At 46.6% G+C, this 10,718-nt stretch overlaps 1 protein-coding gene and 1 pseudogene across 1 annotated transcript; one reads left to right on the plus strand and one right to left on the minus strand.

Annotated features, from left to right (window-relative positions):
• Positions 1 to 2,821: 2,821 nt before the first annotated feature.
• LOC117856867 (sulfoquinovosyl transferase SQD2) lies at positions 2,822 to 6,606 on the plus strand. Its single transcript, XM_034739301.2, has 11 exons — positions 2,822 to 3,239; positions 3,639 to 3,705; positions 3,843 to 3,913; positions 4,444 to 4,561; positions 4,650 to 4,723; positions 4,811 to 4,866; positions 4,958 to 5,041; positions 5,133 to 5,220; positions 5,345 to 5,422; positions 5,590 to 5,646; positions 5,856 to 6,606. The coding sequence occupies exons 1-11, from the start codon at positions 3,124 to 3,126 to the stop codon at positions 6,358 to 6,360; spliced, it is 1,314 nt and encodes a 437-aa protein (XP_034595192.1). The 5' UTR covers positions 2,822 to 3,123; the 3' UTR covers positions 6,361 to 6,606.
• Positions 6,607 to 6,801: 195 nt separating this feature from the next.
• LOC117856175 (cytochrome P450 89A2-like) lies at positions 6,802 to 9,291 on the minus strand (annotated as a pseudogene).
• Between the last annotated feature and the right edge of the window lie 1,427 nt (positions 9,292 to 10,718).

A 10,718-nucleotide genomic window follows, 5' to 3' on the forward strand; every position in this document is an offset into this window, starting at 1 on the left:
TCAAAGGTTGAAAGGTTCAACATACTAAATGGATGGTTCTAATTTGTACCATGAAATTTATGCAGTGTCATTGACTTGGAGTAAACAGTACTTGCTACTTGCACACACGGAGCAATGATAAGTGACACACAGAGAGCACACGCAGAGAAAATTGATATATGGAGGATTGAACTAATGGCTTGAGATAATCTATCTTAATCTTATATGTAGTTTCCCATCCTCGCCTTTATTCCAGACGGTCATGGAGGGTTGAGCTTCTTCTAAAGTTTCTGTGATTGCGAAACATATCATGGAGACTTGTTACTCATGTCATTTCTTAATTAGTTGTACTTAATTCTGTTGAATGATGCTCTGATTTTAGGCAGTTAATGAAATGGATCAATATTGAACACAATATTATTCTAATTGTTTGAACACACTGTTGCATTCCGATTTGGTTTCCTTTTTTCTTTTTTTAGCTGCCATACCCAGAGCTCAGCTTCTTGTTTGACCTTTAAAAGAGCTCTATATTGGTTGCATCTACTCTGAACACCCTTGCGTTCCTCTTCTAGAATATTTGTGCATATTTGTGCCAATGTGTACCTTATAGCAGGGTGATACGAATTTGTGCATGTGCCAACATGATGGATTTATATATTTGTTTTGCTCGTAGCAATGCACGGGCATAGACCTAGCTAGAAAAGACTAAATATAAATTTAATATTTATACTTATTTTTGTATTAGTTATTGTCTTGTTGAATGCTATGTGTATTGCAATACAAATATTTTATTGCCCGTAGCAACCCACGGGCACAATCCTAGTCGAGAGATAATTCCAAATTATAACAAGAGGAGAGATGTACCGAGTTTTATTATCTACATAGATTGAATATAATTTAGGGGGTGTTTGGTTCCCACCCCTAAACTTTAGCACCCGTCACATCGAATGTTTAGATACTAATTAGAAGTATGAAACATAGATTATTTATAAAACCCATTACAGATAGTGGCTAAACGGCGAGGGTGGACTAATTAGGCTTAATAGATTCGTCTCGCCATTTAACTTTCAATCTGTGCAATTAGTTTTATAATTAACTTATATTTAGTCCTCCTAATTAGTCTACGAAGATTCGATGTGACACGACTTAAACTTTACCTAAGAAACCAAACACCCGTACCTCTACCTCTCTACTTAAAAGATCGTGAAATCAGCCTTGTGGTTGTCGTTATGTCTGATAGACTACAGAATCCAAGCTTGCAAGATAGTACGAAGTACAGATATACAAGCCACCTTCGTTTCTGCTGTTGACTTTGTTTTCACATGTAAGCAGTACAAGCACAGAATTTTTTGTCAAGACATATATTTGAATACTACTTGGGATCCAAGACATCCTGGGAATATACCCACCTAATCAACACACGCACACCACAGAAATAAACAAAAACATTTTTAGCAACATTCTTCTCCCCTGGGACGATAAAAAAGACGCAATGATGAGCTCTCAACCATGCCGATTCACTAAAAATCACGATCTTGTACGAGCATTATATAAATGATACTTCAGCATTAGGTGCATTCTGTAAATAATTTCTTACAACATTTTTGTTCCACTGTCACCTCACATCGAGTCCGAACTTGTGCATCCTTGGTTGTAACGGCGGCCACGATCAATTTTATTATTACTTTCGTTCTTAATATATTGCATAATTGATTTTGTTCATCCGTTTAACTTTTTGTATTTTCTACAAACATTTATGCAAAATAGATAAATATACAAGTTAAGGTTAAGGTAGTTTTGGTGTTAGATCTAACTAAGCTCATTTCACTTTACCTGATTAAATATATTTTGTTGGTCAAAGTGAGTAAAAGGTTTAACAGTATCATATATATTTGGGAAGTTTTACCGTGTTTAATCTTCATAATACAGAATTGTGGTACAGATCAAATTAAGAATTTACCAGTTATTTTTCTTTCAGTATTCCAATTCTCCTCCTTCAGTGGCTATAGAAATTGCCTATCTAAGAGCATCTTTAGCAATTTTCCAATAAATATTTTTCAATAACTAGTTAATAGGGATATCTTAATATCACTTTCACCGTTATTGAGAGTAGTTAATAGGGATATCTCAATATCACTTTCACCGTTATCGGGAGAGTTGCTTTTACAGTCTCCCAATAAATATTTTCCAATCCAACTACCATACTGGGAGAATCACAACTCCTTTATTTAGGGAGAGTTAGGGTGAATTATTGGGCTGTCCGGGAAAAGGGAAAGTTAAAAGGAGACTATTTTAACACTATTTTCTTACCAATTCTTCCAATATAGTAGTAGGACTGGGCGAAGGGAGATTGCTGGATCCAGCAATCTTTTCATTCCACCCGTACCTTTTTGGCAAAACCGTTGGATCACTGCCAACAAAGAGTTCTCGCGGCTTCCAGACACAATAAAACTTCTCTTATTACTATTCCCTCATCATCTCATCCAGCCTTTTATTGAGTTCTTACATATCTCATTGCATTCTCTCTTTTTTTTTTTCGTTCGGGTTGAACAATGTTTTCTCTACCAATATTCAATGGCAGCCTCATATTTGCAGGACAGAGTATGATGCTATTGCAGAATGCAGAGGAATGGCACTGACCTTATCTTTCTGCTCTTCCTATATTTAGCAATCTGGGCAGTATTAAACCTGGCACAGACTCAGCTGCACTGCACACTTGCACATCACTGAAGATTGCGTATGGAAGAGCTCAAAGATCCCCTGATCCGCCCCTTCCCCCCAATTATTGCAAAAGAAAATTGCAATTTGGCCGCCGGAAACCACTCGCTCATCAAGGCGACGAGGAGATGAGATCTTGCACCAGAGAGCATATGCCTCGCAAAGGTCCCGGCCCAGCCGGTTCCCTCCAATATTCCCCTCCGCCGATGGAATATCCCCGCAATTCCTACCCAGACCCGTCTTCTTCGTCTTCATTTACTCCTTCTCCCGCTTATATACGCAGCGGCGAGCTCGCCTTCTCCCACGCTCCGACGCAACGTACGCAGCTGGGAGCGAGAGAACACGCGCGACGTGCACGCTTGCGCAAACTGAAGGATTGCCGCTCTGTTCTTGGTCTCTCCTCCTCGGGTGGTGGCGGCGGGAGCAATGGCGATTGGCGGGAAGGAGATCAAGGAGGACCTGGAGGAGGCGCCGCCTCTGCTCCTCGATGAGGCCGCGCGCCCGCGCCGCGTCGCGCTCTTCGTCGAGCCGTCGCCGTTCGCGTAAGTCCCCCTCGCCGAGTCCTGCTCTGTTACTACAGTATGGGGGGTTGGTTCTTGACCCTGTTCTATTGGCTGGATCCATGAGATTGTCCCCAGAAACGGTGAAAGACTTCACTTTGAGTAAGCTCTGACGCTATGTCCTTCCAGCTCTCTTGGTTTGGGGAAAAAGTTTGGGTCTTTCTTGGGGTTTGTGAAGACAGTGTTTTAGTGGATTATAAGATTTTAGTTAATTTAATGTCACGATTAAGAAAGAAATTAGTTGAGTTTAGTGGGATTCATGAAAAACGGCAAAGGAAACATCTGTGGGTCTGTCAGAAAAGGAATTTGAGACATTTATACTGAATTTTCTTGAAAATGTTCTCATTATTGGAACTAACTCTGCGTCTTTCATGTCTGCAGCTATATCTCTGGGTATAAGAACCGGTTCCAGAACTTCATCAAACACTTGCGTGAAATGGGGGATGAGGTACAGTTTTGTATTCCCCGGTCATATGGTGGGGTAGAAATGAAGTCATAATTGTGGTTTTTAGGACAAAATTAGAAGCGTTAAGGATAGCAGATTAGTATGTGTAGCTTATTTTGGTTTTCTTGTGGGTTGTGTAGGTCATTGTTGTGACCAATCATGAAGGAGTTCCTGAAGAATTTCATGGCGCCAAGGTTATTGGCTCATGGAGGTATGTTTTTGAGGATATTTGTATGAACTTCTCTTTTAACTATCAGTAGCAATTAAGTCAAATAAGCTACTGAGGCTGAGTTTTCTTGCTGATGTTCAAAAAATGAAATGGGAACATCTACCGAAGCTACACTACGAAACATGATCATCTATATGAAGTAGAGAGTTCAAATCATTGAGCATTTATAGTGCTAGACCTTTCCTTAAAAAATATATGCCTGGGAACCATTTTTTATACTACTGCATTCAAATTGTGTGGTTTTGGACATATTCTGTTAGTTATAACTGAACCAATAAGTGAGAACAGGTACATGTACAAGTACAATAACTCACTTATTGGTTACACAATAAACTGTTTTTAAAAGCAAACCTGAACTTGTTGAGTTATTGAACAATGATACTCAATCATGCATTCATGCTGCCATGGTGGTTAGATTGGAAGGACTGTATTCTTTTTTATCGAAAACATGATTTGTAGTGCCTTTTAGTGGCAGAACCTTATGCTTACAGCTGTGTTCTCATCCTTTACAGCTTCCCATGTCCCATGTATGGAAAAGTTCCGCTTTCTCTGGCACTCAGTCCTAGGATCATTTCAGAGGTTGCAAAGTTCAAACCTGACATTATTCATGCATCTTCACCTGGAATTATGGTAAATTATTTTAACAATCAGATCATTGATTATCTAGCCTTTCCAGTTATCTGCTACTGAATATGACTGAAATCCATTGCTGTTTCAGGTTTTTGGGGCTCTAGCTATTGCCAAGCTGCTTAGCGTGCCCCTAGTCATGTCCTACCACACACATGTCCCAGTGTAAGCTAACTATGAACTTTACTACTTACAGACAGAGGTCCAGATTTTTCATTGCCCCTAAATCATATTTAAGTTTTTCACCTGCAGATACATACCGAGATATACATTTAGCTGGCTTGTAGAGCCAATGTGGCAAGTCATAAGTAAGCATTCTTGTGCCACGTCACCTCTGCTTTCCTAACTTGTATGTCAGCATGCGAAAGAACACTGATTTGTCATGTTATTCCCAAACAGGGTTCCTTCACAGAGCTGCTGATTTAACCTTGGTGCCATCTGCTGCTATCAGCAAGGATTTTGAAACCGCCCATGTTATATCAGGTTGGTCGCTGTCTGTATAGTCATATTTGGTGTTCATATGTTTGTATTCCTTCTCATGTTATGTTGCTAACGCTTTCCTCTCCAAATCCAGCTAACAGAATACGCCTTTGGAACAAAGGTGTTGATTCTGCTAGTTTCCATCCCAGGTTTCGCAGTCATGAGATGCGAGTTAGGCTCAGGTGATCCCCTGTTTCATTCCTTCCTGAACTTTGTTTGAACCGTACATTTCTTCCTGAATGTTATATATACAGCAGGTCGATATTAAATTGTTGACGCTTATGTTTATATGCTGTATTCTTTCAGTGATGGTGAACCTGAAAAACCATTGATAATTCACGTCGGACGTTTTGGGCGTGAGAAAAATTTAGATTTTCTGAAGATGTAAGCTATTGTATTACTTTGTTCCTTTAGATTGCTTTGATATTTGGTTGTTAACAAAACATGATGCATCTGAGTTAGCCGATACAAATACCACATTTGTTCTATTTCGCCTTGCATCATGTTCATTGGCTACTAGTTGGAACTAATTCTGCTTTATGTTTGATCAGTGTAATGGACAGGTTGCCTGGAGTCAGAATTGCATTTATCGGAGATGGACCATACAGGTATGACCAATGCGATGTATATTCTTACTTTTATTCCTCTATTACGTTTTTGTCCAGTTCATGTATCTCAACCTCAGTGAGCATGCGTGCTAGAGTCCATGTCATACTATAAGTCTATAACTGGCTCTGAACCTCAGTCTTTAACCTGATTTACATTGGTAAGGCTTTAAGGCAAGTTTGCTGATATGTTTTCTGCAATTACTCGACAGGACGGAGCTAGAGAAGATGTTTGAGGGAATGCCCGCAGTGTTCACCGGAATGATGCAAGGTGAAGAGCTCTCTCAGGCATACGCCAGCGGCGACGTCTTCGTCATGCCATCAGAGTCTGAAACGCTCGGCCAGGTGGTCCTTGAGTCCATGTCATCCGGAGTCCCCGTCGTCGCAGCCCGCGCCGGCGGGATCCCCGACATTATCCCAGAGGACCAGGAGGGCAAGACCAGCTTCCTCTTCACCCCGGGCGACCTGGACGACTGCGTGGGCAAGGTCCAGCTGCTGCTGACGAACAGGGAGTTCAGGGACAACATGGGGCGGACGGCGAGGGCCGAGATGGAGAAGTGCGACTGGCGGGCGGCGTCGAAGACGATCCGCAATGAGTTCTACAACGCCGCCATCTGGTACTGGAGGAAGAAGCGCGCGGAGCTGGTGCAGCCACTGCAGTGGCTGGCGCAGATGTTCCTGCCGGCGCCGGAGGTCCGCAGCATCACGAAGTGCTGAGCTGAGGCCTCCTGTCGTGGGATGCTGTTTGCAGCCATGATCCAGACAAAGTGAAGGAAGGACAAATGCGTATGCATCCCTTGTAAATTTCTGATATATATAGTGCAGTGTCGATAGGTGAGATAGTTCCTCGTTTTTGTGTGGAAATTGGTTGGATTGTGAATTGTTATTGGTGTGGCAAGGCCATCGATTGCATGTATTTGTGTAGTAGCAAAACTAAAATTGGAAATGTGCTATCTTGATGTACATTGTACTGCACATGTAGATGCTGTTCAGCTGTTGTGCTCGGAGAGGACTGATTGTGTTTCGGCACATGTGTATTCTGTCGAATGCATTCCATTTACAAGGTGAAAGCACAGCAACAAAATTAACATGAGTAGCAAATAGCCATCAGATTTTGTTCTACTTGGTGAGCAAGGGTTGATTTAATTTCTTTTTTTTTTATGGTCAACGGAAGGGGAGAGAATCCCCCACCTGATTTTCATTCATTCATCGTTGGCCCCAACCGGCCCGGGTGATGGGTAGAATTTTGTTTCTACATGTTACATTGCGCCCGAGAACAAGCGGCACCATGCATTAGCAACGTCCACCAAGCACCTTGGCAGCCTGCACCGCCATAGCTGCTGTTGATCAGCACAGTCCTTCCCATCGGGTTCAGTAGTGTTGCCTGCCAGCCGGCCAGGTATCTGTCACTGCGACAGATGTACGGGTCGAATGCAGCCAGTTTGAGGTTCTCGCACGACAGGGGAGGCCTAACGGCGTGTTTGATACGAGGTGCTAAACTTTAACAGTGTCACATTGGATGTTCGGATGCTAATTAGGAGGAATAAATATGAGCTAATTATAAAACTAATTGCAGAATCCTGTGCTAATTCGCGAGACGAATCTATTAAGCCTAATTAATCAATCATTAACAAATAGTTACTGTAGCACCACATTGTCAAATCATGGAGTAATTAGGCTTAATAGATTCATCTCGCGAATTATACTCCATCTATGCAATTAGTTTTGCAATTAGCCTATATTTAATACTCCTAATTAGCATCCAAACATCCGATGTGACTTTAACAGGATGTTCCCAAACACCCCCCTTAAGTATGTTTGAGGGAAGCCTTCCCGGCGGCAGCCCAGAGCGGCGAGGCAGGCTGTAAGGACATCATCAGGCATATGCATTGGCATAGCCGGGCTCTTGTCGAAGTTAATCCGCAGACCAGTGGCGTTGGAGAAGAGATCCAGCAGTTGTTTCAGCCGTTGCACATCTTGCAGCTCGCCCCGGAGCAGGATGAGGGTGTCGTCCGCGTAATGCAAGATGGGGCAGGCGCAGGCAGCATCGATTGGGTGCCGCACTCCACCATCCTTCTTGATCAACGTCTGCAGCACATCCTCATGATGCGAGCTCGGAGCGGGTGTTTCATGACGGTGGTGAATGCTCGGTCTCCTCCATGTCGACGGCCTTCCCGTCCGCCGCCGGCAGCCACCCGAGCTCGCTCACCATCCTCGCCACGAAGTACTCGGCGTGGTGCGTCCCCAGCGCGTACCCGGCCAGGGCACATACTCCGGCCGGCGCCGAAGGGCATCATCTTGATCTCCCTGCTCCCCGTGATGTCGACGCCGCACCCCTCGCCGCCGTCCAGGAACCTCTCCGGCCGGAACTCGTCGCGGCCGATCTCCGCCACCATGAAGTTCACCTCCGCACCTCTGGGCACCGTGTAGCCGCCGACCTCCGCGTCGCCCCGCACGCCGTGAGGTATGAGGAAGTGCGCCGGTGGGTGCAGCCGCAGGCCCTCGAGCACGACAGCCTTCCGGTACGGGAATGCCCCCTGGAGGTCGTCGTCGCCGTTGAGCTCGGGCGAAGGGCCTCTGCTGGTCATCTCCTCGTACACCTTGACTTGGATGTCCGGGTGGCTCACGAGCTCGGCCATGATCGACCATCGTGTCCGTCCCGGCGTTGAGGAACTCGGAGCAGAGGCTGACCATCTCGGCGTCCGAGAGACCCCGGTCGCCCTCGTCGGCCACCCGCAGCGCGAGGAGCGACTCGGCGTAGCACGGCGGGCGGTCCTCCTCGCCGGCGCGGCGGCGCGCGGCGGCGGCGTGTATCAGCGGGGCGAAGATTTCGTCCAGCCTCCGGCGCACGGCCACGTGCGCTGCCCACCGCCTGCGGAAGAGCCTCTTGGTGAGCGCCGGGAAGAAGGCGAAGACCGGGAAGGAGGTGAAGGAGGCGAGCACGTGGCGCTCCACCGCCTCGATCTCATCGAGCGCGCCCTGCCCGAGCCGCGCGCCGAAGCACATGTACACGAGCAGCTCGAACATGGCGCGGCGCAGGAACGGCCGGACCGTGACGGCGGCGCCCGTCTCCTCCGAGAGGAGGCCGGCGACGAGTGCGTCACATGCCCGCCGCTGCGCCGGCGCGAAGAGGCCGACGCGGGCGCGGTGCAGCGCGTCGGCGGCGAGGTTGCGGCGGACGAGGCGCCAGTAGGGCCCGTAGGGCGCGGTGTTGATGTCGCCGGCGCATAGGAGAGGGTCCGGGTCGACGAGCGGCGGGCGGTAGGCGAAGGTGGCGCCGTCCCGGACAAGGACGCGGTGCGCGAGGCGGCGGTCGGCGACGAAGACGAGCGTGCTGCCTAAGTGGCGGAAGGAGATGACGGGGCCGTGGCGCTCGTGCAGGTCCCGGAGCAGCGGGGCCAGGTCGAAGATGGATCGCCGCAGCGCCAGGAACTTGGCCACCGTTCCCCGCTGAGTTACTGCGGCCACGGCGGCAGCGGCCAAGCAAGAGGACGATCGAGACGAAGAGGGTGATGCCGCAGCAGAGGAGGGGGATCGTCGAGGTGTCCATGGCCGGCTGCTGTTGCACTTGCACCTCTCTGAGGCTTTGACTCGGAGGAGCTTCGGCGTGTTTGTAACTGTCAGTCCTGCAGCTGGATCAGCTGATCTTCAGCTCAAATGGCCTGCAGAATGCAGTTCTTTGATCCTGTAAAATATTGGCTCCATTCAGCTGTCGTGAACTGCAACGTGGTGGATCGACCACCGCGACCGCTTCGAATTGTACATATGGACGCTAATTTTCGAGAATCTATTAAGTCTAATTAGTTCATGATTTAATAAGATGTTTGGATCCATGGATTAATTTTTAATTCAGGTCACATTAAATGTTTAGATACCAATTAGAAGGATTAAACGTGAACTAATTATAAAACTAATTGTATAAACGAATGCTAATTCACGAGACGAATCTATTAAATCTAATTAATTTATAATTAGCACATGTTTACTGTAGCATCACATGAACTAATTAGAATTAGCGAATTAATCCTATTTATATGTGCAAACATCCGACTTGAGTCCGGTATCTACATCGTCCGGTATCCTACGTCGCAAGTCGCATTGGTCAAATCAGCCAGATTTTAATAAGGATTAGAAAATCTCAGCCCTCAAATTGAGACTTCGAAGTAGCTTTGGGATAAGCATCTCCCTGATACATGCGGTTCGAAAACGTCAGATCAGAATGAAGACGGAATCAGTTTTCAGATCAGAGTGAACAAGGAACCCAAACTGATCTCTACGTGACGACTGACGAGCGGACATTTCTCGGGCATATATTGGGCCACGTCGCCCCATCTTCCCGGCCGTTAGATCGTAGATAAAGTTTGATAGGACGGATCAAACAACAGATTATCGACGCCGCACCCTCCTCCTCCCGCTCCCTACCTTCCCACCCCATGCCCCTACCCATGCACCGCGCCTCCTCAACCGCGCGTAGTTGTCTATGAGACTCTGACGCGCCGCAGCTTGCTATCCCGTTGCTCAGAAACCACTGCGGCGTGCAGTGGAAGCAGAGGCGGCGCGTTGTGCGCCCTGACCGTCGCCTGCACGGGCAACAACGCCATCATGGCAGCCGCAGCTCACGACTCACATCGCACTCACCTTGCTCATAACTGGTGTGCGGACAGTCTGCAACCCTGCAGGTGACCAGGTGCTCGCTCACGCAAAAGCTGGGAAAGGCTTGTGTGCAAGAGATGCACCGCATGTGTTCGGTGGTTTGCCTATGAGAGCTAATGTCGCTTATTCCCCTTCCATCGTGTCCCTAGCAATGTGCAGTGTATTTCTCGCATGATCCTATTCGATTACAGATTGTCATTCGATATTGAGATATAGCAACAAGTGCAGGCGAACCTGAATATACGCTATATCAAAATCTAGCTCCAAGCAAGGCTGCAGCATTATTAGTTGCCCTCTACAAGATCATGGTCAGGAAGGTCCATGATAATCCTCTGGTAATTTCACACTATTAATTTGATTGCTTATTGCATTTGTAGAAAAAATGATCATTAAATTCATTTTCTTTGCATCATAATCATAGC

The sequence above is a fragment of the Setaria viridis genome, chromosome 5, assembly GCF_005286985.2.
Source record: "Setaria viridis chromosome 5, Setaria_viridis_v4.0, whole genome shotgun sequence".
Lineage (NCBI taxonomy): Eukaryota > Viridiplantae > Streptophyta > Magnoliopsida > Poales > Poaceae > Setaria > Setaria viridis.